Below are 26914 nucleotides of genomic sequence, written 5' to 3'. Positions count from 1 at the left end.
CCCGTAAACCCACAACCTTACAGCGTGGGCGCCATGGCCATCACGAACATGTCACAGTGCAACAGAGATTTTGTTTATGGCCAGTTTTGGGGCCAGTTTATGGCTAGATTTCAGGGGGCCTGTTCCCAACAAATAATGCCATGAGGATGCCATCTGCAAAGCTTACACTGTGCGCAGCTACAGGAAAGATGACGCTGACAACTAAGATGCAAGCTGAGTGGGTGCAGTGGCTCATGCCTGCAATCCAAGCACTTTGGGAGGCCCATGGAGGGTGGATCACTTGAGGCCAGGAGTTCAAGAGCAGCCTGGCCAACATGGTGAAACCTCATCTCTACCAAAAAAATACAAAAATTAGCCAGGCGTGGTGGTGCATGCCTATAGTCCCAGCTACTGGGGAGGCTGAGGTGGGTGAATCACTTGAACCTGGGAGGTGGAGGTTACGGTGAGCCGAGATTGCACCATTGCACTCCAGCTGGGGGGACAGAGCCAGACTCCGTCTCAAAAAAAAAAAGATGCAAGGGGAAAAAACAAGAGGCAGACGTTTCCAATTCTGATTGATTCCAATTCAAATCAATAGGCTCATTTATAAGACAATGAGGAAATCTGAACACTGGACAGTTGAAGCAATCAAGGATTTGTTGTTAATATTTCTAGGTATGACATGTAAGTAGAGATTTATAAAGAGGATGTGAATGTGCCAACAAACCTTCTCTCCATGTGATGCTTCAATTCCATCATGGTGAACACAGACTGAAATAGTGTTTTAACAAATTATAACCCAGGGGAAGTTGTAGAAATGGGATCTCATGTAATCAAGGATTTGTTTATCTGTTTATCTGTGGTCACAGCCAACAGTCCTAATGGCTCTGAATATTCTAAATGCCTCTCTGTGCATATATTTCCCACTGCAGAGAGGACATTCTCCAAATAGAGTATTGACTCTGACCAGCAAGAGTTTATGGGAGCGAGCTTGGTGGACTGTGCGTAGTAGATTGTGCATACTTTCTTGTGGATGTCTATTGAGTTATTGTACTGATTGAGGTACAGCTAAATGCTGTAACAAAGACACCCCACATTAACGTGGCTTAAAGAAAATAGTAGGTTATTTCTCTCCCATTTTACAGTTCAGGTATATATGACCAGTCCATGGCTGGTTACTGTGACTCAACACAGGAATTCCATTTGTGGTCCACTTGTTTGCATCTCCTAGTTGGCAGGAAGGGAGAAAATACAAACAAAAGGCAAACATACCTTGTTTTTAGGTGTGATGAGGAATTGCACACATTGTTTCTGCTTGCCTCCTATTGATCAACATTTATCACACGGCCACATATAGTCACAAGGGAAGTGGGGAAATAGACTCTGTAGTTTGGTAATTACAGTCCCAGATATAATTTCAGAGTTTTTATTACTAAAAAGAGAACAGAGTGAATGGATTTTAGTTAGTGGCCCGCCACAGTTTTGTGTTGTATCTACTCTTTCCATTTGTCTGTCTTTCGTGTTTTTGCAGAAAGCATCACAGTGCAGACTATGATGAACACCTTACGGGACAAAGCCAGTGGAGTGTGCATAGACTCCGAGTCTTTCCTCACCACAGCCAGTGGAGTGTCTGTCCTGCCGCAGAATAGAAGCGCTCCGTGCATTCACTACTTCACTGGGACCCCCGATCCTTCCAGGTTTGTCCGAGGCCTGGTCACATAGGGAGAACATGAGTGCTTCCCTTGAAAGCTCATTCAGCAAGTACGTAGTAAGTGCCTGACCATGTCCTCCCCTTGGATAACAAAGTCACATTTTTCAGTCAGCCTCATTGTGGGCAGTGTAGCACCAAGGGCTTTGATTAAGTGAATTCCTTGGTTTTAGTCACATAGTATTTATGACAGTCAAGGAATCTAGTAGTTCTTTTAAATTTATTAGGTTGGTGCAAAAGTAATTGTGGTCCTTACCATTACTTTTGCACCAACCTATTATCAAATATTTACTGAGTATATATCATGGGCCAAGCGTTGTGTGGTACATGAGGGATACAGAAATGAACAAAACACAGCGAGACAGAGAGATGTGGGAATGCTCATGATTTATCAGAACAACCAGTTCCTGTGAGTTAGAGAATAAAACAGTTCAGAGGCAATACAGATGGAAGTAACTTCACGTTTACTGGCCCCTCTTTAAGACATTGTGGTTTAGGGGGTTGCTTTCTGCCCTTGTGCTTCAGCAAAAAGGCAGCATTACACAAGGATAAAGAACGCAGCCTCTAGAATGGCCTGCCAGGATTTTGAATCCGACCTCTGCCCCATAGTAGCTGAATAAGTTATTTCACCTCTCTAAGCTTCAGTTTCTGTATTTGTACAATGGGGATAATACCAGCTCCTACCTTTACATGCTTGTTGGGAGGATTAAATGAGATAATCCAAGTCAATACATAGTAGATTTTACGATTATTTATGAAGACGATCTCTGATCTCCTAGGCAGACAGCAGCGCCTCTCCCCAGGAACATTCTGTCATGTATATCAGGAATCACGTCATCAGTAGCTTAGAACCAGCTGTCCAGTGGTTTCTAGATCTGTTCATTGCTAGAATCACTTGGAGCAGTTTTCAAAAAATACAGGTTCCTTGACTGAAACCTATTGTATGAGAATCTTTGAGGTGGACCTAGGAATCTGTCAGGTAAGTCTGGATCCTCAGCCTGGAAGGCTCTAGAAGGCTGCCTATTCCAGTAGGTTCTCTGGTGTTTTTTTGGGTGTTCCATTGGCTGATCATCATTATCACTGTCTGAAAGTCAGCTTGTTAAACCTTTGAATCTGCTTCCAGGGTATTTGCTGGTATTACATTTCATTCGTTTTGCAGCTGAAAATATTTATTCTCCTTTTACTGTTTCAGGAATATAAGACAATGATTGCATCTTGCTAGGGACTGATTCTTAGATGCCTCAGGGGAAAAGTGAAGCGCCTCTTGTGACTCTTTGGCCTCATTTTTAAACTACTGCCAACGTCAATAGATCTTTCTAACCAGGCCTGACTGGGGAACTCAGTATTAGCTGTTCTTAGTTTTTCATTCACTCGTTCATTCAACAAACGCTAAGCACCTACTGTGTACCAAATATTATGTTTGTTGTATACCATGGATGAAGTGTGTACAAGGAAAATGGTGGCACAAATGAGATGATGAAGGGGAAAGCTTCACAGAGGACGGAGCTCTTGAGCACTGGGCATTGTGGGAAGAGTAGGGGTTCGTTAGGTAGAAAGCAGGAACAGCAGTCTGGGTGGAGAGGACGGCACGTGCAAAGGCAGAGAGGCATGAAACCACATGACCACGGGCTAGAGCCGTGCATCCTCCCAGAGATGGTGCTGGTCACTAGGTGCCCATTGCTCCTCTACCCCCAGCCCCTCTGTGAAACAAACCCAGCACCCTCCCGTGGCACCCCTGTCAGCCTTTATCAGTGAGCCTCAACTGCTCGACGCTGCTCCTGGCAGCCTCTCAGGAGGCTCCTCCTGTGTGAGTCCAGTTGCTATTCCCTTGATTTTGTCTCCCAGTTCTGAATCCTTGGGCTCCATGGCTGTACCTTCTACCCACTTTTTGGCCCAGCGGATTTGGGGCTCCGTCTTCCCCTTGTGTCTGGGCCTCCCTCCTCCTGAACTGTGACCTAGTTTGCTCCCCTAATGCTAGTGGCTCAGTAGCCCCTTGTGAGGACCCTGCTGGGTGACAGGGGTACATACCGACATTTGGAGTTCTATTTTCAGGTGTCTGGAATGCTCTGCGAAAGTGTTTGGGCATGGCTTTTTAGGGAACAGGAGCCTTTCAAAGAGTGGGTTGAGCTGAACCAACTCCTGTTGTTCCTGATGTCTCAGATACCAGCTCTAACTGTGCTCAGGAGACAGGGCCTTGTGAGCCCAGGATACCGATACAAAGGAACTCCACTTCCTAGGCTGAAGGACACAGCCTAATCCAGTTGTAAAAATGGCTGGGCAATAGCCTTCTGATAGTTAAAATGAAAAATTTTAAGTGCTTTTAAAAGAAAATTATTCATGGTTAAATTAATTTCAAAGACCTTGTGTTATAGAAGATTAAGACCCTTCTGGAAGACATTCATTATTATCTTCCATGGTAAAAGAGCTGCATTTCCCACCGTGACTGTAGAACTGTCATACGTTGTTATTCTTTCTATTCAACATTTCAGTGTTTCTCTGTAATTGAGCATGCTCGACTTATTGTATTTTGTCAGCAAGAAACATAATTACCTTTTCTTAGATTTTTAGGCAAGAAAATTAGGGAGATTTTGGCTTCTGTTAATGCTAAAAATGTTAGAAATCGCTTCATAGTAGCGGACTTGGAAAAGAACCACACTTTAGTCTTTACCCTTCCCAGTTAATGTTAAAACCAAAAAACATGATCTTCCTGTTGTCTGCCTGCCTGGACACTTCTCTGTCCTTTTCTCACTGTATTAATTATAGATCTTTTCCTTGAAATGATTTGCGCTCACATCCTCTTTTCCCCTCCCCTCCCTCCCTCCTTCCCTCCCTCCTACTATGTGCTAGGTACTATGTAAGGTTGAGAGGTGGAAGGAGATGCTGAAGGCAGAGTTTGAATGCTTGAGGGAGATGCAGAAGTTCTTCACTTAATAATATTGAGAAGGCAAATTCCATCACATCAACACTGTGCGGAGTCAGTGTGTGCCACAGTCGTTCAAAGAGTGACACCGATTGGCTTTAGTGTACTGGTTCTGACCTTTGGAAACCATTTCCTAGGAAGCCAGCACTTGTTAAAGCTTCTTTGATGTGAAGAATTGGAGGGGGGAGGAGTAGAGAAGTATGTTAGCATTGTGAGACAATGTAAATTCGGAGTCTTACAGTGTGCTGGAACCACGGAGAGCTGATTGTGAAGAGAGCCTCTCTTCCCAACTCCACATGTGGTGATGTCTTTGGCCCCTTGAAATGGGCCACAGTGGGGGTGTTTACACTACAGAAATTGGCAAATGCCATAAATCTGAGCTAATTTTTTCAGAGATGTAGTTGTTAGACCAGTAAACCACTGAGAGGCCCCCACATGCAGGAAAATACACAAATGAATACTCAAGATACAGGCCAGGTGTGGCCGCTCACGCCTGTAATCCCAGCACTTTGGGAGGCCAAGGTGGGTGGATCGCTTGAGGTCAGGAATTCCAGACCAGCCTGGCCAACATGGCGAAACCCTGTCTCTACTAAAAAAAAAATACAAAAATTAGCCAGGCGTGGTGGCGCGCGCCTGTAATTCCAGCTACTCTGGAGGCTGAGGCAGGAGAATCACTTGAACCTGGGAGGCAAATGGTGCAGTGAGCTGAGATTGAGCCACTGCACTCCAGCCTGGGTGACAAAGTGAGACTCTGTCTCTAAAATAAAATAAAATAAATACTCAAGATACAGGATGGGTAAACCAGAAGGCGGGGAGAACGTAGACGTTCTAAGAAAATAGCGTGTCTGAGCCACTTTAACTAGTGGCAGGGTGCTGGAGAGATGCCAGGACATTCCCCTCCACCCCACCTCCTTACTTATGTGTGCGTTTTCTTTGTTTCTTCCTCTTCTCCTCTCAGTGTACTCATCTTTTTTTCTCTTTTTTGAGATGGAGTCTCCCTCTGTTACCTAGGCTGGAGTGCAGTGGCGCGATCTTGGCTCACTGCAACCTCCGCCTCCTGGGTTCAAACAATTCTCCTGCTTCAGCCTCCTGAGTAGCTGGGACTATAGGCACCCACTACCACACCCGGCTAGTTTTTTATTTTTAGTAGAGATGGGGTTTCACCATGTTGGCCAGGCTGGTCTCGAAGTCCTGACCTCAGGTGATCCACCTGCCTCTGCCTCCCCAAGTGCTGGGCCACTGTACTAATCTTGAGAAGTTAAATTGAGAAGTTAAAATGGCCAAGACATTACCATCTAGATAATTCAAATGTCAGAAACAGCTTTTTGTTACTGGAGCAAACATTATGAGCCTTGGTCAGCATGACTCATGCAGCCTTTGGAGCCACGTGGGGCACAGCCTGCACGGATAGACACAGAGCCGAAGGCCCTAGGCTACGTGGTGCCTAACCCTCCAATTCCATTCTGAATCCTTCCAACACCAGTCGTCTCCTCTCTCTGTCCTACACGTTTGACTTTTCAAAACTTCCCAGAGCCTCTGAATCCAGCCCACTATCCTTAAGGCTGTTCAGTGCTTCAAAAGTACTGGTTCTCTTTCCCTTTAAAATGGAAACTCCCTTCATGGATTAGTTCTGCTTTCAGCCAGATGTGACTTTAAACTTTTTTTTTTTTTTTTTGGTTTATTTTAATTTTTGTGGGCACATAGAAAGTGTGTATGTTTATGGGACCCAGGTGTGACTTTGACTCTATGATTAAAGTCGCTCACAGTGAAGCTGGAATAAACATAGATGAACCACTCTGAGGGGCACCTGCGTTTTTGAGAGAAACTTGGTATTGCAGGTTTATTTGAGATTGGTTCAAATGTGGGCAGCTTCCTCTGAACAGGGGTTTATGTGTTGTTCTTTCTGTGCTAACTCTGCTCGGTAGATTTGCCAGGAACTCCAGGTCACAGGATCAGCCTGGTTTGTTGTTTAGAGAATTTCTGCATCTTCAGTAAGAGCAGAGCCATGTTTGAGGACAACACTGTTGGCTAGCCACTGATATTAAATTATAAATTCTAAAGCACAAGAAGCATTTTATTTTTCTGCAGTAGTGCAAGGTGTATGGAAAAACTAACAGAAGAATATAAGAGTGAGAGGTAGTGGGGAAAACTGACCTTGCATTTAGATCTGAATTTACTTCTAGATCTGCCACTTAGTAGGAATGTGATTTTGGACAAAGCACTTAGCTTCTGTGAGCCTCAGTCATCTCATATGTATAATGGGACAGAAATGTTTGCCCTTCTTTGTTCACTGCTGTATCCCTAGTACCTAGAACAGCATCTGGTACTCCGCCAGGACTCAACACATATTTGCTGAATGAATGAATGAATGAATAAGAGTACCATGAGAATTGAATGCAGATGCTTTGAGAATTATGCTGTGCTATAAAATGTTAGAGATTTTCATGATAATGTTGCTGTTCTTCCAAAATGAGAAAACAAATGATTGGAAAATAGTTTTTTTGCATTGGCATGCTGCCTCCCTCACAAGGCTTTAGAGGGAAAAAGGGACAGATGAGGGAACGGTGTGTCCAGTGGAGTATGTTTCTTGGCTGTGCCTCACATTGTCACTCAAGGCTAAAATTCTGCAGATCTCTGCAGCGGAGCTTACATGGCCACGCTGTGCATCATGTCATGGGACTGTGTGCCTCAGCCCTTAGATTCGTCTTCGTGAGAGCTGAAGGCTGAAGGGAGGCTTCCTTTAGTGTTGCTCGTGGTCTCATTAGTTTAACTGCCCCTCACAAGATCCCTTTAAAGTAGCTCAGCCAGCTCTGAACCTCCTCATGAACTGGCTGCTGGGCTGCGCCTCACCATTGGAAGCACTTTGTCCTTTGGGCCCATCAGCTTGTATTCCTGTCACACCACACCACAGAAGGCTGAGTGACTGGGGCAAATTCCCAACCCAGGGTTTGGTGACTTTTCCGAAGGTCGGTCTGAGAGTCAGCCCTGAGGACAGAGGCGCAATCAGCCTTCTGGAGCCTTTTCAGTTGTGTTCCGCATCCAAGCCGTCCACGGGACACTCAGGGGCATCCCGTGCATGTGATGCAGTGGGCCCCATCCTGGTCAGGTGGGCTGGACACGGTTGGGTGTATCTGCTAATTGTATGTGGTGGAGACAGTGGGTGTATCTGTTAATGGGCTTTTATTAATTCAAGTAGCATTTAAGAAGCTACCATCTGTGGCTCACCTGTGGGAAAATGTCAGAGTATCTCCTTATCTATTTGGAATTCTAAGTGTGATTTTCTGTAAAGATTGGCAAGAAATCAAAACATTTGGGAACCACTGAGTTACCCCCGTTCCCCTTTTCTGGGTACATAGACACAAATGATGAAGCCTGAATTATAGATAATTTCCACATCCTGGTTTAAACAAATATTAATATTGCAATTATTATCATCTATAATTTTTGTTAATATTTTATGTAGTTATTTTTTAGATATCCTTATTTATTAGTTATATAATTTATTCAATCTCAAGCTTTTAACCACCTCAATACATTTAGGCTTTATATTTTTTATTAGTTGAATATATTAAACTTTGAAAAAATCTTTGGAGAGCTTTGGCTGCTTTAGAATATTTTGGGAACCTCCTCATATTTATTATGTATTCTTTTTAAACTAAAATGGCTAGATAAGAGGGACAAACTTATGGTATCTCTTCTCTTAGAAAAGCCACCAGACACCCTCATTGTTTAACCTCTCCATTCCAGTTAGCTTGGGGTGGGTTTTAAAGTTACATCACATAGGGCATTCTGAGTTTTTACTATGCGTTTATCCTCTATTGGATACAGAAGACCATGACTGTGGTTAGCATGAGCTTACTGAAGCTGGCATCACCAGTTTACAAGCTTCATGACAGAAATAGAAATAAACTAGTTGTAGAAGTTGGGAGGGACTGTTGAGATCACTGTAGTCAGACGAGAGCCAGAGAGGGAAAACCATGGGCCTACGGTGGGTCAGAGGCAGAGCAGGGACTCACACCCCCGTTCCAAGTCCCAGCCCAGTTACCTGCCCTCCTCTGCGGGAGGTAGCTCCGCCCAGCGGTGCTGCCAGGCTGTCCCCTTCCCTCACTTCTTGGCATGGCTTTCCCAAGGGGTTCTGTGTCAGAAGAGACCTGAGATGCGCAGTAAGGGAAGCACTGAGGTTTTAGGGGTGAAATGGCAGGTTTCCTGATGAAGATACCGCTCCCATTGGGTTTGGAGTGGGCTTTGGAGTGGCATGGGGATTGAATGAAGTAGCATTGTCTGGTGCCTGCTCAGTGGGCTCCGCTGGAGGGTGTGGTCGCAGTTGCCTTGGCTGCCAGGTGTTGAGCCTGCACCAGTCCCACTGTGAAGCCTACCAGCCCAGGTGGGAGTCTTGGCTCTGCCCAGTTCTGCCCAGCGCAGGGCCCTGGAGCTGAGAAGATGAGAACCGAGCTGACTGGGCTGCTGGGCAGGAGCCGCGGGCCTGTCCACCACTGAAGGGTCTCTGTGCCAGCCAAGGAGGCTGATGCTGCTGATGTGATGTGCACTGACTTCCCAGGAAACCCCTAGTGCTGTCTGGTCCTGAAGGGTAGGATGCCTGCCTGTTGTGAGGCAGTCCTGCTGTCAGAGCCCAGAGGTAGCCTGGAGGCAGCTGGTTGTGGATGACTAGGCATGCTCTCTCCTGGCCCTCCTCCTCCCCACTGCTCCATTGCCCTCTTTCAGTGAGCGCTCCATCTGCAGCCCTTTTGCAGAATCAACTGACTCACCAATTAGAGAATTCAATTTCATGTAGTCAAAATTGGTTTAAACAGTTTTATGTTTTGCAATAATTCCTTTTTCATATTCAACAGCCATTCATTCAACACTCAGTGGAGGGGTAGAGCAATCATTTATTTTCAAGGGCTGTAGGAAGTGGAAGTGTGTGTTCATTCTGTGCAAGGGTAGTTCCCCTGTGTCTTTAGGGGGGACTTCTTTTGATGATGGCTGGGGAGGGAAGGTTCTTGGCAGGGCTTGACTTTGAGCAGGTGGGTGCAGCCTGGCATGCCTTGTGCTTCCCAGTGGATCGGAGGATGGGCCCAGTCTCCAATTATATTTACGTCACCTATAGAGAACAGCAGAGTACTTGACACTAGTCCTCGACTAGTGCCACTCAGTTCACCAGCTTGGGGTACGAAGGTCTTACTGCTTTTAATACTGAAATTAAATTAGTCTGGGCCCCAATTTTGCATATTGTGATCAGTGTCTTTCTTTTCTCACTTGAGACTCCTGTCCCATGGCAACATCAGGAAGCTAACCTAAGAGAGTACATCTCATTACTGTTGTGTTTTTAGTAGTGCTCTTCAGACTTGGATATGTCATGAATCCACAGGGATCTTGTTAAAAATGCAGATTCTGATTCAGCAGGACAGGGTGGGGCCTGAGGTTCTGTAGCCAATACTGTTGCTGCAAGTCCAAGAACAAAATTGGGTAGCAAGGGTTACTGGCTCCCAGTCCCTTTTCAGGTCATGGCATACCTGAATATAGTTTTGTTTGTTTGTTTTGTTTGTTTTTGAGACAGAGTCTCGCTCAGTCACCCAGGCTGGAGTGCAATGGCATGATCTTGGCTCACTGTAGCCTCTGCCTCCCAGGTTCCAGCGATTCTCCCATCTCAACCTCCTGAGTAGCTGGGATTACAGGAGCACTCCACCACATCTGGCTAATTTTTAAAAAATTTTTAATAGAAACGGGGTTTTACCATGTTGGCCAGGCTGGTCTCGAACTCCTGACCTCAAGTGATCTGCCTTCCCCAGCCTCCCAAAACGCTGGGATTACAGGTGTGAGCTACCACACCTGGCCCGTACCTGAAAATATTAATACCTGTGTGGCACACTGGCAAGGCTGCCCTGGCTTCCTCGAGCCCCAGATGCCCCAGAGCTGAGGGAATCAACATCTTAGCTCACCTCTAGCCCACTTGAGGTACCCGGGATGAGCCACAGTGCACCTGTTGAGAGGAGAAAAAAATGTCCAAATCTGACAAATCTAGCCTGTGCATATGGGGCACGTATGGGGAGTTCCTTCTCTCCTGCTGTTATTGCAGGTGCTGCCGCATGGTACAGCTGAAAACAGGCAATCCTTGGGACCCAGAGGTGCCCATGCCTGCTGGGAGCAGCCCTCTCATCCAGCAGTGTTTCCTCTGGGTGTAGGGAGGGTGGGATAAGTCTGTCTCCCCGGTGTTACAGTCAGCTGTATTGGGCCCTCACCCGGTTGGCCTGGGATCCCAGGCCACAGCTGTTTATATGCATGGCTCTCGTGTGTGTGTGTGTGTGTGTGTGTGTGTGTGTGTGTGTGTGGTGATGTGTCCTAGACTTGCACAAGTACACACACATGCAGGCATGCGCACAGCCATTTTCCTGAAGATAACATCCATCCTGCCTGAGAACTGAATTGAAGAGAGCCGGAGGGCATTAGCTACCTGCTGTGCCCTGTGCTAGCTCTCTCACACAACCGGACTTCTGTGTGGTGCGCACCCTCCAAGGCCTCTTCTGTCATCTTTCTTACTCTGTGCCCTCCTTGGGTCTGTCAGAGATAGTCCATAGATTTTTCAGTAAGGTAGAACCTCAGAAGAAACTAAAAACAAATCCAAACCAAAAGACCCTTCCTTTCTTGGAGGCTCCTTCTCAGACCACAGTTTTAAAAAAAAAAAAAAAAAAAGGCAAACCTCTTGCTCAGCTAGATGGCTCCTTGCACCGTTTCTCAGAACACTGTTTGCCTCACTTTTTATTGCTAAAAGAGTCCTCTCAAATGGTTCAGAACAAAGGAAGTCTGTTTTGATGTCTCTTTACTGTAAGTAGAGGAATTTGCAGCTTGTAAATGACTGCTAGTTTTACTAAAATAGCGACTAAAACATGCAGTTATGTCTCTCCTGGCACCCACCCACCCACTCATCACCTACACCCACCACCCACCACCCACCCACCCATCACCCACACCCACCACCCACCACCTCCCACCCACCCATCACCCACACCCACCACCCACCACCTCCCACCCACCCATCACCCACACCCACCACCCACCACCCACCCACCCATCACCCACACCCACCACCCACCACCTCCCACCCACCCATCACCCACACCCACCACCCACCACCCACCCAGCCATCACCCACACCCACCACCCACCACCTCCCACCCATCACCCACACCCACCACCCACCACCCACCCAGCCATCACCCACACCCATCACCCACCACCCACCCACCCATCACCCACACCCACCACCCACCACCTCCCACCCATCACCCACACCCACTACCCACCACCTCCCACAAGTTGGCTTGGGCAATGTTTGCTGAATAAAAGGATAGTCTCTGGGTGTTCCTGGGTCCCAACCTCTGCCTGGCTGAAGTGTCTCTCCTTCCTCTCCAGATCCATATTCAAGCCTTTCATCTTTGTGGATGACGTAAAACTTGTCCCCAAGACACAGTCTCCCTGTTTTGGGGATGACGACCCTGCCAAAAAGGAGCCTCGGTTCCAGGAGAAGCCAGACCGCCGGCATGAGCTGTACAAAGCCCACGAGTGGGCACGTGCCATCCTCGAAAGTGATCAGGTGAGCTTGCATGAGGGCCACGGAGGCGGAGGCGGGCGGGCCAGGTCAGCGAGGAAGGAGGCAGGGAAGCAGATGACAAGCGAGACCCCCCCCCACCCATCCAGTGTGGCCAGGCTCCTCCCAGAGGCCAGGTTCCTGGGGCCTTTCCTAGAAAGCTGGTGTTCATTTTCCTGCCCAGCCTCTTGAAACCAAATAAGACAAAGCTTCTCCTTCTCACGTTATTCTGGAACTCAGCAGGCTGAGTATCTTACCTACATTTACTGTTTACATAGGAATAATAGGAATATGCAGTACAGTAGGGATAACTGTTACATACTGTGTAAAATTATTTATGTACTTTCAGGGGTAAAAAGTTGTATTTGCTGGCAACATTTTATTTAAAGATACAATGATATGTTGTTTCAAAAAAGTTCTGGAGGCCGGGCACGGTGGCTCAAGCCTGTAATCCCAGCACTTTGGGAGGCCGAGACGGGCGGATCATGAGGTCAGGAGATCGAGACCATCCTGGCTAATACGGTGAAACCCCGTCTCTACTAAAAAATACAAAAAACTAGCCGGGCGAAGTGGCGGGTGCCTGTAGTCCCAGCTACTTGGGAGGCTGAGGCAGGAGAATGGCGGGAACCCGAGAGGAGGAGCTTGCAGTGAGCTGAGATCCGGCCACCGCACTCCAGCCTGGGTGACAGAGCAAGACTCCATCTCAAAAAAAAAAAAAAAAAAAAAAAAAAAAAGTTCTGGAGATGGCTGGTGGTGCTGGTCGTACAACATTGTGAATGAGTTTAATGCACTGAACTGTACGTTTTAAAGTTTTTAAATGGTAAATTTTATGTTATAATACATATGTTTTACCATAGTACAAACATAGTTTTAGAAAATATTCTCGTATTCCTAGGGTTTTTGTTTTTTGTTTTTTTTTTGTATTTTTAGTAGGGACAGGGTTTCACCATGTTGGCCAGGCTGGTCTTGAACTCCTGAGCTCAAGCGATCCGCCTGCTTCTGCCTCCCAAAGTGCTGGGATTACAAGCATGAGCCTCTACGCCCGGCCTCATATTCCTAGTTTTAAAAAAGAAGTAGTAATCCTTCAAAGTGCAGCTCTCCCCAGTCCCATACCTTTGGTTAATGAAGTGATAAGTCATCAATTCAAACAAGAAAACCCCCCACAGCACGTTCCACAGCACCCAGTGTGTCCACAGCAGCCACCCCGATGGACTTGATATAAAATTCAAGCCTGTATTTTGCTGAAGAGAGGAAGAAGGAATGTGTTTGTTAGACATCAGTTTTCCCCAACTATTTATGTAACCGCTTTTAATAGGTAGGTCCAAATTGGCCTGAAGGGCCAGAAAGGAGGACCTTTTGTATAAATTGGTGCCGTGGATGGGGTGAGCCTCTTGCATTTGACATGGTGGACTATAGAAAAAGGGTATCAAGAGGGAAACCCAAGCAGTCCATCCAGATGAATGCAGACAGCATCTCTGAGAAGGGCTGTCTCACTTTTCTGAGAGCTTGGCCTGCTCTTCCACAGAAGAGACCATTAAACACGTAAAGGTCGCCCAGGTATTTTACATCTCTTCTCCCCACCAGCCTGCAAAGCCTGGCAGAAGATGGCAAGCATGCATGCTGCCACTGCATTCAACTGCGCTTTCTCCAGGGCTGTCCACAGTAGCTCCTGACGGTGCTTATGTTCTTGGTGGATGGCCGTAAGCCCCACGTAGATGGAAACTGTCGCTGTGTGGTGGATATTTGGTTAATTAGAATGAAGAGGTAGAAAGGACTGTGTGTTCAAAGAGATGAGACTGCTGAGGCTGGTGGGTTTTGAAATTTAGAAACGACTCTCAGGTGGAGTCACGGGACGCTGCATGGCGCAGTGGTGGGCGGGTGGTGAGAGCAGCTTCTCAGTTCTGGGACTCGTGGGGCAAATGGAAGCTTTCACTATCATTTGCCGTAAATGAGTGAGTCCCATGGAAGAAGTGAACTCACCATCTCAGAAAAAGAGTGAACAGGGGAGAGACATGGCACCTGTTTATTCATTGATCCATGTTTTTTTTCATTCGATGAACATTTTTTGAGAGTGCCCTCCCAGTCACTGGAGGATAGAAATGAGCCCGGTTCCCATCCAAGGGGCCACAGCTGCAGAGGCAAGCCAGCACAAGGTGGGAGACAGCGCCCATGGCAGGGGGAATGGTGTGGCACTGTGCGGGGAAGAGGAAAGGCTTTGCAAGGAGACTGAAGATGGGTGCACGTCGACCAAGCGCTGAGGAAGGGGACGGCCCTCCAGAGGGCAGGGCCACCTGTGCAGGGGCGAGACAGCATCAGAGGCCAGAGGGCTGCAGTGAATTCAGTCCAGCTGAGGAGTAGGGAGATGCAGGGGAAGCATTCCCTCAGTGTCACTCTGGGATCTGAGCTTTGTCCTAAAGGCAGCAGGAAGCTGTGCAAGTGTTCTAAGTCAGGCAGTGACATAACCACACTGGCATTCTAGAACAATCCCTGCGGCAGTCGTGTGAGAAACGGAGTGTGAGGAGGACAGGACCTTGAGCAGGAAGCCAGCTGGCCCCCTAGAGGCTTTCAGTGTCTGCTGCAATGCCCCCCGCTGTTTTGCTGACACCTAAAGCTGTCGTGTCCTTCCTCAGGAGCAAGGTCGCAAGCTGAGGAGCACCATGCTGGAGCTGGAGAAGCAAGGCCTGGAAGCCATGGAAGAAATCCTGACCAGCTCCGGGCCCCTGGACCCTGCAGAAGTGGGGGACCTTTTCTATGACTGTGTTGACACAGAGATTAAGTTCTTTAAGTGAAGTAAGCGCTCCCTTTCCCCTTCTTATTTAAGACTTCCCACCTTACTAAATTACCAGCAAAACAAACCACTCTCCTGTTTGAGTAAAATGAGAAAGTTAAGATGTGGCCTCCTTTTCCGAAGCCAGATCAAACTGTTACCTTGTGTTCCGCCTTGAATCTCACAGTGTCCCCTTCTGCAATGTAGGTCTCCTTCCCGTGCAGTGTAACATGTATCCCGTTGCCTGTTGTTCGGTTGTGTGACTAATTGTGGATTTTAAGCTGCTATTATTGTATTTCAGTGGCAATGGACACATTAGCCTTTTACAAGAGGACTAGAGTTCATCAAGCCTTGAAAGGCAGGCTCCACAGTGCCGAGTTGGCGGGAAAAGCAAATTCTTTTGAAGTCTTAGTCTTTCCCTCAGTAGCGATTTCTTTCAGGTTAACAAGAGGCATTTGTGCACACACACAAGGCTCTCGTGTGTGTTGTCCAAGGGAACCTCCCTGCCTCCTGTGAGTGCATGCCTTTGGTGCACAGTGTCTCCACAGGTGTCTTCCGGGGGACAGGACCAGTGGGAAGGAAGAAAGGGACCCCTCTCCAGTCCTGGCTCCTTCCTACATCCTGGGCTTCTGAAGAAGCTGTCTTCCCATTTTCCGTGCACTGTGCTTACGTGTGGTGGACTGCAGAGCTGCTTCCACGTACAGGACAGCTGATCATTTATTAGCTGGAACCTATTCACTTCTGAGATTCAGAGGTAGCCATGCTGGTGGCCTTCTGAATCCCTGCATGGATGTCCCAGGAGGCAGCTCTCCCTACACAGCAGCACAGCCACCACAGGATTCCTTGTGTAGAAATGATTCCCAGTCTAGTTACCAACAGCTAGTCCAGGAGTGATTGAATGGCCTTATGGCACAGTTCCACCCACAGAGCAGTGAATCTCTCTGCTCACGAGGGAAAGAAAAGGAGGGACTCTTGACTATTTAGATTCTAGTTAAATAGCTGGAATCCTAGCAGTCACTACATTATCTCAGCAGAGAGACTTTAATTAAACTGATTTGTTTCCAATGTCGGGTTCACTTAAAGGATTTGACTTACCACCAGAGCATAGAAAAGCATGCAAGGAAGACCAGATGGGCTTAGCACTGGGAAGACAGAGGGCAAGGAGGTGACAGATGGATATAGAAGCATTTCTCTGCAGGATACCAGTTCAGGCCCCACCCTTCCTGCCAAGTGCATTACATCCCACAAATCCAAATACAAAGCAGCTGACTTCCCTGGATCTTCCCCCCAACTCCTCACACCTCACATGTCCCAGGAGCTGCCTTCATTCAGGCGGGTAGCTGCACTGGGCGCGGGGTGATGGTGGGGAGCTTACCGCCACCTATTCAAGCTCTCAGCCACTCCTGAAATGGGCAGAGATGATGAACAGAAGTGTACGTAAATACAGCAGCTAGTGGGAGAGCACCAGTGGGGCCTAATCCTGCCGCCTCATTCTTGGCAGGAATCTGCAAATGGAAACATTGTGAGTATCAGCAATCTGGGAAGTGACAGGGTTAATAACTCCTTCCCAGAAGCTGTATCATGAGATTTTGAGGGGACCCAGCCCCGTTACATGGATGTGAACAGTGAGGCTCAGAGGTTTCATCAGAACACATTCTTTTTTTCTACCACCTCTCCAAGAGCATGAGTATAGGAGTGCCATGAGCTTTTTGCTCAGCAGTTTTGTAAACTCTGTATGTAAAATCATTAACCACACATTGTGGGCGATGGGAAGATGATTTCAGCTGACAGAGTTAACGGCAACCAATAATGGTGGCCTGTAGCTGCTAAGAGCTTCACGCAGGTTTGGCCTGGGCTTTCACTGTTGGTGAATTTAGACTGTCCTTTTAGGTGGGGTGGCTATTCTAAAAGTGTCTTTCTATCACTGTTAAGGGGGGGAAGTGAGGTTCAAGGGTGACGTAGGTACCTCTCCCCTCCCAAGTCCATGTTCCAAGTGGCTGTGTAAAGCAAGATGATGCAGAAAGCCACTCTAAATTTCACTGCGTGATTTCACCTTCGCCTACTATGAAATGTCTCATCAGTTTAATATGTCTGAGATAACCAAGGTGATTCAGAATTTGACCGAAAGAAGTCTAGTGAGAATTAATTATATAGAAGCCTCGTTTCATTTCTATGGGCCAAAGGCCATGGATAACCCTACCCGCTTTGTGTCATTACCCATTGGGAAACACAATGGCTACTTCTGTTAGGGGAATGGACCTTGGTCAAGCTTCTTAAAGAAGGCAGCCCTAATTGAGGGCTGTCTTGGCTAATGCTAATACTCTACACCACAATTGTGATGTCCTAGTCCTACCACTAGAGGGCATGGCACAGCCTGGCAAAAGTAAAAAGGGGCGTGGCAGCTCCCATCGGGTCTGGAAGGGGTCTCTAAGTGCGGTGGACAGTTGTGCATTGGAATGGGTGGAGAAAGAGAAGAAGAGAGCAGAGAATCTGCTGATGTGGCTGCGCTTACTTTTAGGGATTTTATGTACTTATAGTAACAACTGGAAATAGGTTGTTGGGTTTCGAGCAGGCTGTTATGGTGAGGAATGTTCATTTTTAAATGTTCCCAACAGATTTTGCTTTGGAAAAATGCTTGTTACATGAATAATTTGTTGACCAGGGATTGTTTTTCTGAAGGCAGTATGGGGGACATGAATATTCAAGATGAAATGCAAAAATTATGTTCAAGGGTCACAGTGTATAAGTAGCTTCCTAGGAGACCCTTTGTGTATCTTTTCAGACTGGGGTGGGGGCTGAGCATGCTTGTGCAGAAAGAAGCCATGTCCAGAAAGGACAGAATCTCTCCCCCACTCCCTTGCCCTATAACCAAACATAAGCTAGCTAGTCTTGTCTAATAGATGGGATTGACTATAGGTGAAAATAGCCCTCATATTCAAGGACAGAAGCTCTGGCAGGAGTAAATTAGCAAAGCAGAAATAGTACCCTTTCATTCTTGGAGGTGCTTTGAAACTTTAGGTAGAATAAAGATATAATCGAAATTACGGAGATTCCTTGGTGCCCAATAACATAAGACCCGGTGTTATTAGAACGAGTCTTTCTTATAAACTAACAGAGCAGGTATTTGCCCATTAGATCTTAGCTGTGGGGATCCTTACTACTGGGTGAATCATTAGGTATAAAAAGTAATCATCAACCAGGCAAATTACTTTGCTTCCTAGCTGATGTCATCCCACATTGGTACAGGTGTTATACAGCTCTGGCTGGTTCTGCAGGGAAGCCGGGTGGGACCAGTGTGTCTGTCATGAAACCACTAACTGCATTGCTGACTGAAGAGCCCTCTGTCGTTTATTGAGGAAGGTCTTCAGTTGAGCTCTCAGCCTTAGGAAGGAAGCACGTGGAGGAGGGAGGGAGGAGGCGCCCTCGCTGGGCATGCTCCGTGGAGGGCCAGGAGTGGCAGGTAATGTGCATGTGCTGTTGCAGCACAAGCTTATGCTTCCCGTAGCCGTGGCTTTTCATTCTGCACAGTCCCAGGTCCCAGGTCCCAGCTCCCCTCTTATGGTTTCTGTCATAATGTGCTTTATCTGATTGACTCCAAACATGCCCAAATGTCACCTGCAGATTTCTCGTGGGAACCAATATGTACATGTTTGCAATTATGTTGTGAGAATTTAAATGTGTTAGACGGAAAATGCTATTGGCAGGGAATAATAAAAAAAAAAAAAAAGAAAAAATCATTCTGTTTCCTGCAGTAGGAACTGCCCATGTAGTCTTAACAGTCTTTTGTACAAATATCTACAAAGCAGATAATATCCCTATCCAGTGCTTGCCCTTGGAATTGTCTCTAAATGCATCAAGCATACAATAAAAAAAAACTGAAATTAACATCCAGTGGAGTGGCCTCTTCTGTTTTGTGTCTCATAGATAAATGTGGGCCTCAGTCACAACATAGAAGATGTATGAGAAGAGATATATTTTTCTGGCTGGAATATTCAGTAAACAGTCAGTTCAGCAGTTTCTTGCATTATGTAATGTTCTGTGGGTAAATTCAGTCTTTAAATATAAAACCACAACAAAGTATCACCTCACACTCATCAGGATAGCTACTATCAAAAACAACAACAACAACAACAACAACAAAAAACACAACCAGAAAATAACAAATGTGGGTGAGGATGTGGAGAAATTGGAACCCTTATGCACTGTTGGTGGGAATGTAAAACAGTGCATCCATCGTGGGAAACAGTATGGAGTTGCTCAAAAAACTAAAAATAGAACTACCCTGTAATCGGGCAATCCCACTTCTGGGTATACACAACAGAGCTGAAAGTAGGGTCTGGAAGAGAGGATTGCACACCTATGTTCATAGTAGCACTATTCACAGTGCGAAAATCTGGAAGCAACTCAAGTATCCACAGATGGAAGAATGGAGAAACAAAATGTGTTATATCCATACAATGGAATATTATTCATCCTTTAAAAAAACGGAAGCAGATTCTGACATGCTACAACATGGATGAACCTTAAGGATGTTATGCTCTGTGAAATCAACCAGTCATGAATATTATATGGTTTCATTTCGATGAGGTACCTAGAGCAGTCAAAATCATAGGGACAGAAATTAGAAGGGTGGTTGCTCGGGCTGGTGTGGGGGAGAAATTGGGAGTTACTGTTTAATGAGTATAGTGTTTCAGAAAGTTTCTCAAGATGAGTTATGGAGAGGGATGGTGGTGACGGTTGTACAACAATATGAATGTACACAACACGAATAAATTAAACACTAAACATGGTAAGGATGGTAGACTTTATGTGTATTTTACCATAGTTACTAGAATGGAAGTCTAGATCATCAGAGTGGCTGGTACTCTCTGTACCAGGCATCTTGATTCCAAGGCGTTAGCAATGCCACAACAGGAGAGGATGCCACTTGGGGAAAAAGCCAGCTCTCTCCACTCCTGTGACCCAGAAATGCCAGCTTGCTTTCCATGACTCTCTCTCCACTGTGACAGGCAAAACGCAACTGACTGTCTTGCTCGTGAAGATAGGACTTAGTCACCTGTAGTGAGTGACCTGTTTCAAGGTCAGGGTAGATGACTGCTCTGTTTACATGACAAGGCACTGCTAATTCTGAAATTTTATTCCCAGTTCTCTTTTCATAAACATTGTACCCTCCTGCACAGCTCTGGGTGACAGAGCCTGTATTCTTTTGCCGGGGCTGCCGTCACAAAGTACCACAAACTGGGCAGCATAACCAGGAGAAATTTCCTGGTTCCCAGTTCTGGAGCGCAGACGTCCCAGGAATAAGGCGTCTGCAGGGTTGGTTCCTTTTGAGGGCCGTGAGAGAGAATGTGTTTCATGTCTCTTGCCACCTTCTGGTGGCTTGCTGGCAATCTTCAGCATTTTGGGGCCTATAGAAGCAGCATCCTGATTATCTCTGCCTTCATCTTCATGTGGCGTTCTCCCTGTGTCTATGTCTGTGTCCAATTTCTTCATTTTATAAGGACACCAGTCATATTGCATCAGGGGCCCACGCTGATCCAGTATGACCTCATCTTAACTAACGGAATCTGCAATGGGCCTATTTCTAAATAAGGTCACATTCTGAGGTACTGGGGCTTAGGACTTCAACATATTGATTTTGTGGGGACACAATTCAACCCATAACAGAATGGGTGGATGGAGGATGCTGAAGCCTCCCGGGGCACCGTCTGAGAATTTGGAACTTGCTTCTGGAGTCCACAGCCCTTCCCATTAACTTGCTCCCTCTCTAGGAACCATGTCTCCCACACTTAACTCCATAAAAGGCGCTTATACTTCTAGCTACTTCACCACTGCCACACTCAATGTGACTTTGAAGTTCATCATCCACTTTGTAGATTGTCTTCGGCCCTTACTTTTTCTTCCCCACTCAGACCGGCCCTTTTGGCCACGAAAGAGCTAATCTGTACCTCCAGCAATAAGAGCAATAAAACGGCCCCTTAACTAATTCTGATGCAAAGTGTGTAGTAACCAGCTTTGAAATTAGTTTCTAGATGAGATTTATTTCAGGAACATCTATGAATTTTAATGACTGCTCTCTCATTGTTATCCAGCAGCAGAGTTAGTGAAGTGTGGTCTGAGCAGCTCAGCAAATACTGAATGGAGTGCCTGGGATGCAGCCAGCAGAGCCCTGTTTGTGCCCAAGCACGGAATCAGCAAACTGACTGCTCCCCGGGGTGCAGGGTGTGCAGTCACTGGCTCCGTTGTGATCCAAGGGCTGGGCTTGCCCATGTGTATTACATCATTGAATCTTCACCAGTATACACTCGGATACATATTTATGTTCCCTTTTGACAAAAGAGGAAGCTGAGGCACAGACTGTAAGAGGCAACATGTAAGAGGCAAAACGGAGATTCATATCCTGGTTTGCCCTCCAAGCACTATCTCTGAGATAGCTTGCCTAGCAGATAAATCTCACCTCCCCTGAACCCTGTTCCCAAAGGTCCACCTTAAAATGCTATGGGGGGATTCAAGACAATTCTGTTCCTACAGGAGGCTTTTTTGAGGGGTTTGCTGAGGTGGGAGTGGGGCTAAGTGCACCTAGGGTGAAGGTTGTTCTATTTCAACACAATTTAGCAGAATTTATAAGCAATACTCCGCCCATTCTATGTTAATCAAACTGAATATAGTGTTACCTACTTTTTAAAAAATGCACCTGAGAAATTTTTTTTTTTCTTGCTTGGTTTTTCCAAATACCAGTTAGGCTAGTTAGCTCAAGAAAGAAAGGCAGGCCCTGTTATCTAACACAGTATGTTACAGCAAGCACTATATCCATATAAATATCTATTTTTTTCCTGTCATCCTTAGAACTTCAACTTCTCCTGGTCCTTAAAAATGTCTGGTTTAGATTAATATTGGTGAACGTTGATGGGTTTTAACAAGGAAACGACTGGAAGCATTTCCACTTACTAAAGTTTATTAAGTACAAAGAAATTAATCTGCAGAAGGAGACATCAATAAAAATAAAATACAGGTGAAACATTGGAGGAGTCACAGACTGCAGTGTCAGTGAGAATATATGACAATGGCGGGGACTGTATGACTCAGATGTCTCTAAGTATGAGTTTACAGTCAAGGGGTTAAACCTTTACACCGCCAAAGGAACTCAGTGCACCAGCATGAGCTCCAAGGGTTGTGAATTCAGTGATAGGTCTCAAGGGGAGATGGGATGCCACATTCCTGAGATTTCTCCCTAATTGCCATTTTTGGTTTCTGCTCCTTCCTCCCCTCTGTCCTTTTTTTTTTTTTTTTTGAATTAGGGTCTCGCTCTGTTGCCCAGGCTGGAGTGCAGTAGCACCATCTCAGCTCACTGCAACCTCCGCCTCCAGGGTTCAAGTGATTCTTGTGCCTGAGCCTCCCAAATTGCTGGGATTACAGGTGTGAGCCACCATGCCCAGCTAATTTTTTGTATTTGAGTAGAGACAGGGTTTCACCATGTTGGCCAGGCTGGCCTTGAACTCCTGACCTCAAGTAATCCACCCACCTCGGCCTCCCAAAGTGCTGGGATTACATGCGTGAGCCGCTGCTCCCGGCCCCCTCTGTCCTTAAATAGTGTTATTTTATTTTCCATCCCAGCCACAGGGGACACGAATGCCTAAACACCTCATTAGGGCAGGCAGTCTACTCTGAAGGTGGAATTGCCTTTGTTTAGGGTCTTCTTAATCGGGATCATTAAAACTTTTATAATTATTTTATACAACTGTGAGGGCGGTGGAGTGGACAATGTTATAATAATACATTCTGGCTTTTTGGAAATCTTCCAGAACCAATAAAACAAATTAGTTATGCCCAGAGCTGATGACCTGCAAAAACTTCTTTTCTATTGATTTAGCTGTTACAGTTTTGGCTTGATTCATTCCCCCAGAGACGGGAATTTGACCCTGGCTCACTTGCTTCCATCTGGAATGAGAAAGCACAGCACTGCGGCAGGACACCACCCGGGTCTTTACTCCAGACAACAGTGAGGCAGGTGCAGTCATGTTTGCCCACACCCTCCTGACCAGCTGCCTTTCTGGATGGCTTGGTCTGGACACGATATCCTTCGGGGGTGAATGTGTGTGTGGGGTGTTGCAAAGCAAATTTCTTTTTCACTGGCTTCCCTCCCCTCCCTGCCTGATTTCCTTTAAAGGGCAGCTATTTTGAGCACAGCCCAGGGATCAGTCTGTTTCCTTCTATTTTTTCTCCTTCCTCTGTCACAGTCTTCCCCGACCAAGGATGGGGAACATCAGGGATCAGGCAGCAAGCAAAAACACACTTCCCCTCCCTGCAGGATCAAGAAGAGGGAGTGAAGAGCAGGCCCAGCCCGGCCTGCCCTTTTCCATATTCAGAGTGGCTGAGCTTGCACACATCTCCCCACGGACAGGTGCTCACCACAAGGGGATGAATGTGGAGTTGTCAGGCAGGGTTCTCCTTTAGCTCAGAAGGGAGCTAGGTTTTGCCCGATGGGTGGCTCCAAGGGTCCTAAGAAGGGGGCGGTGAGGCACCAGGTATTTGTGGCAGGTATTTCACACGATGTTTCATTCTACACTTTTTCATGTCATATTTTCCATGAAGTCCACACTTGAAGCCAGGGCAGAAGGGGAGACCTCTGAGATACAATGGGTAGTTTAGCATAATGATGAGTTGTGTATGTTTTTAATCTGCAGGGAAGAAATAGCAAAATCTCGTAAAGCTGGCTACCAGGATGGGACTGGGAACTTGGAGGGAACAGAAGGAAAGTGACGGAGACTTGGGCACTAGGGACACTGTAAACAGTAGGAGCATTGGCTACTTGGAGGATTATTCAGTTACAAAAGGGGCCCTGTGGTCGGCATCTGAGGGGCCAAGCCCACTCTTGCCTTTACTTTGTGATATATTTACATTAAGCAGAAAAAAAAAAATCCCTGTACTGCAAAATGAAAGCGAGACATGGCATCTCGTTCCCTGGAGGCTGCGCGGCACTGTCTGGGTGTGGGGAACACACTATTTCCTCTGAGCTGCGTTATTGATAAGGCATTGTTTGGTTTGATTTTGCAGTTAGTGTGATGAGAATATAAAATCATGCCAATAAGAAGCCGTTGTGGATATTTATAACTTTGGGGCTACCTGCAAACGAAGGACTCTCTACAAACGGTTCAGAATCTAGGAAGGGCCAGCCTGCAAGCGTATTCACAGTCATGGAGTGGGCACTAGGTGGAGGGACAGGGCTCTATCTGAGCTGACAGACAAATGCCAAGATGCAGTGTAAAAAACGGAAAAATGAGGGGTGTTTTAAAAAATATTACTGAAATAAAAGTCCATTAAAATACTGCTTTAAAGCCCGTGCAAACCACATATTTACAATAAATAAATTCTCAATTCCAAGCCTGTATGCCAACTGAATTACAGCTTGAGCATGGAGTGGGCGGGGTCTGACATGTTCTGCAACCTGGAACCCCAGGACCTTGGCTTCATCTGTCTTCTCACCGAAGAGTCTTCAGAGATAACTGTGGAAACATACAGAACATTACCAGGTGGAGTTAGAAGACTCTTGCACATGAAAGCCCTCCTCCTCCACCTCCCCCAAACAGGCTGGGCACCGCAGCTTCTCATTCATGCAAGGCTGTCAAGTTTGGGGAGATGCTTATGCAAAGAGCTGCTTTTTACCCAAGGGGCTGTGGGTGGAAATGTGATGAAATGGGATATGTAGTTGATGGTATGTGAGGACCTAATACTGTCTTATAAGCATTTATAGAACCGATCATCAGCAATTCACTTGACAGAAAGCTCAGGGAAATAAAAAAACGTGCTGAAGATCCCAAGTCAAGGCAGTGGAAAAGCAAGAAACAGATTTAGGCATTCAGACTTCCAGCCCAGGGCTCCCACCCATGCACTGACCACTCTATCCATGCAAAAGAGCAGTCCCTGGGGTATTGTTTGCAATGTCTAGAACCCAGTGATTTCTCTGGGTGATTGTTTTGTGTCTCACTGCAATGAAAATGAATTAAGATGGTATCCAGTGAGATATAAGGATCTTTTTGACTGTGGAACGCCCAAAGGAGACATTACAATCCACCTTGACTAGACTGGCAGGCGGAGATCAAAACCACCAGACTCAGGTGATCTGGGTGCACGCCTGCCATGAAGCTGGGAACCAGATCCTGCACAATGTCTGACACATTGGTAGTGAGGAGGATTCTTGTCCCTGGAGATTCTAACATGCCAGGAAAAGCAGTGAGGCCTTATGGAAGAAGCACTGGACAAGAGGTCAGAAGGTCTGGGCATTGTGACATGGGCAAGTTCAAATTTCTAGAGCAGTTTTCTATAAAAATGGCATTAAAGGTATCTCTCCAGCTTCCATCACAGGGTTATTTAAAGGACTAGATGATATAACTTATGCAAGCTAACTGAAAAATGTAAAGAGCCATACAAATATGAAGGAACATGATTATGATTATTACTATATTTTCCTGATGACGGGAATAGTATAATCATTGTAGAAAACTTGGAAATTGCACAAATACAAAAAGAAGAAAGTAGAAATCAGCCATAGTCTTCCAGAGTGAATGCCTATTAACGTTTTTTCTCCATTTTTATTGTGGTAAAATATAAATAACATAAAATTTACACTAGTAACTTTTTTTTGGGGGGGGGGGACAGAGTTTCACTCTTGTTGCCCAGGCTGGAATGCAATGGTATGATCTCGGCTCACTGCAACCTCTGCCCATGGGTTCAAGCAATTCTCCTGCCTCAGCCTCCCAGGTAGCTGATATTACAGGCATGTGCCACCATGCCTGGCTAATTTTGTATTTTTAGTAGAGATGGGGTTTCTCCATGTTGGTCAGGCTGGTCTCGAACTCCCAATCTCAGGTGATCCAACTGCCTTGGCCTCCCAAAGTGCTAGGATTACAAGCATGAGCCACCACACCCAGCTGACTAGTAATCATTTTTAAGTGTCTAATTTAGGAGTATTAAATACATTCATAATGTTGCGCAACCAATCATCAGTACCCACTTTTGTTTAACTCTTTTCATCTTGTAAAACTGAGACTCTGTACCCATTAAACAATACCTCTCAATTTTCTTTTTCCCTCTAATCTCTGGCAAGCACCAGTCTACTTTCTGTCTGTACTACCGTAAGTACTTATGTAAATGGAAGCATATAGTGTTTGTCTTTTGTGAGTGGCTTATTTCACTTAGAATAATGTTCTCAAAGTTCATCCATATTGAAGCATATTTTAGAACTTCCTACTTTTTAAGCTGGATAATATTCCACTGTACATGTGTATATCACATTTTGTTTATCCATTCATTTATCTATGATACTTGAGTTGCTTCTATATTTTATTTATTTTATTTTACTTTTCCAAGTTCAGGTCAGATGGGTAATGTGCCAAGGTTGTAACAAGGTTCAGAGGTGGCACATCTCACATATGCACATGAATACCCAATCATCGCGCTCATGAACTACAAAAGGATCAAGCTGCTTCTACATTTTAGCTACTGTAAATAATGCTGCTATGAACATGGGTGTACAAATACCTCTTCCAGGCTCTGCTTTAGATTCTTTTGGGTATATACCCAGAAGTGGAAGTGCCAGATCATATGGTAATTCTGTTTTTTATTTTTTGAGGAACTGCCATACTGTTTTCCACAGCAGCTGTACCATTTCACATTCTCACCAACAGTGCATAAGGGTTCCATTTTCTCCACATCTTTGCCACCACTTGTAATTTTGTTTTGTTTTGATAGCAGACATCTTGATGTGTATGAGGTGTTGTCTCATTGTAATTTTGATTTGTATTTCTCTAATGATTAGTGATGCTGAGCAACTTTTCCTATGCTCATTGGCCATTTGTTTATCTTCTTCGGAGAAATGTCTATTCAAGTCCATTGCTCATTTTTAAATTAGGTTATTTGTTTTCTTGTTGTTGAGTTTCATAAGTTCTCTACATATTA

The 26914-nt window shown here is 45.8% G+C and overlaps 2 protein-coding genes and 1 non-coding gene across 6 annotated transcripts in view; 1 reads left to right on the top strand and 2 right to left on the bottom strand.

Annotated features, from left to right (window-relative positions):
- Window positions 1-18844, top strand: part of LOC105475795 (secernin 1) — a 72372-nt gene extending 53528 nt beyond the window's left edge. For all 3 annotated transcript variants that reach the window (XM_011731312.3, XM_011731310.3, XM_011731311.3), the window contains 3 exons: window positions 1511-1676; window positions 12018-12198; window positions 14823-18844. In XM_011731312.3, the coding sequence (XP_011729614.1) occupies window positions 1511-1676; window positions 12018-12198; window positions 14823-14981 (506 nt within the window). In that variant the 3' untranslated portion in view covers window positions 14982-18844. The remainder of the gene's footprint in view (window positions 1-1510; window positions 1677-12017; window positions 12199-14822) is intronic.
- Window positions 18845-21888: 3044 nt separating this feature from the next.
- Window positions 21889-26914, bottom strand: part of LOC105475930 (WAS/WASL interacting protein family member 3) — a 110206-nt gene continuing 105180 nt past the window's right edge. For both annotated transcript variants that reach the window (XM_071094989.1, XM_024790862.2), the window contains exon 9: window positions 21889-24462. In XM_071094989.1, the coding sequence (XP_070951090.1) occupies window positions 24439-24462 (24 nt within the window). In that variant the 3' untranslated portion in view covers window positions 21889-24438. The remainder of the gene's footprint in view (window positions 24463-26914) is intronic.
- LOC112425575 (small nucleolar RNA U13) lies at window positions 26331-26434 on the bottom strand. Its single transcript, XR_003016694.1, has one exon. It is a non-coding gene; the product is annotated as a small nucleolar RNA U13 (small nucleolar RNA).

This window comes from Macaca nemestrina, chromosome 4 (genome assembly GCF_043159975.1).
Source record: "Macaca nemestrina isolate mMacNem1 chromosome 4, mMacNem.hap1, whole genome shotgun sequence".
Lineage (NCBI taxonomy): Eukaryota > Metazoa > Chordata > Mammalia > Primates > Cercopithecidae > Macaca > Macaca nemestrina.
Note: the sequence above shows the minus strand (reverse complement) of the source record. Positions and strands in the feature narration are given on the sequence as shown.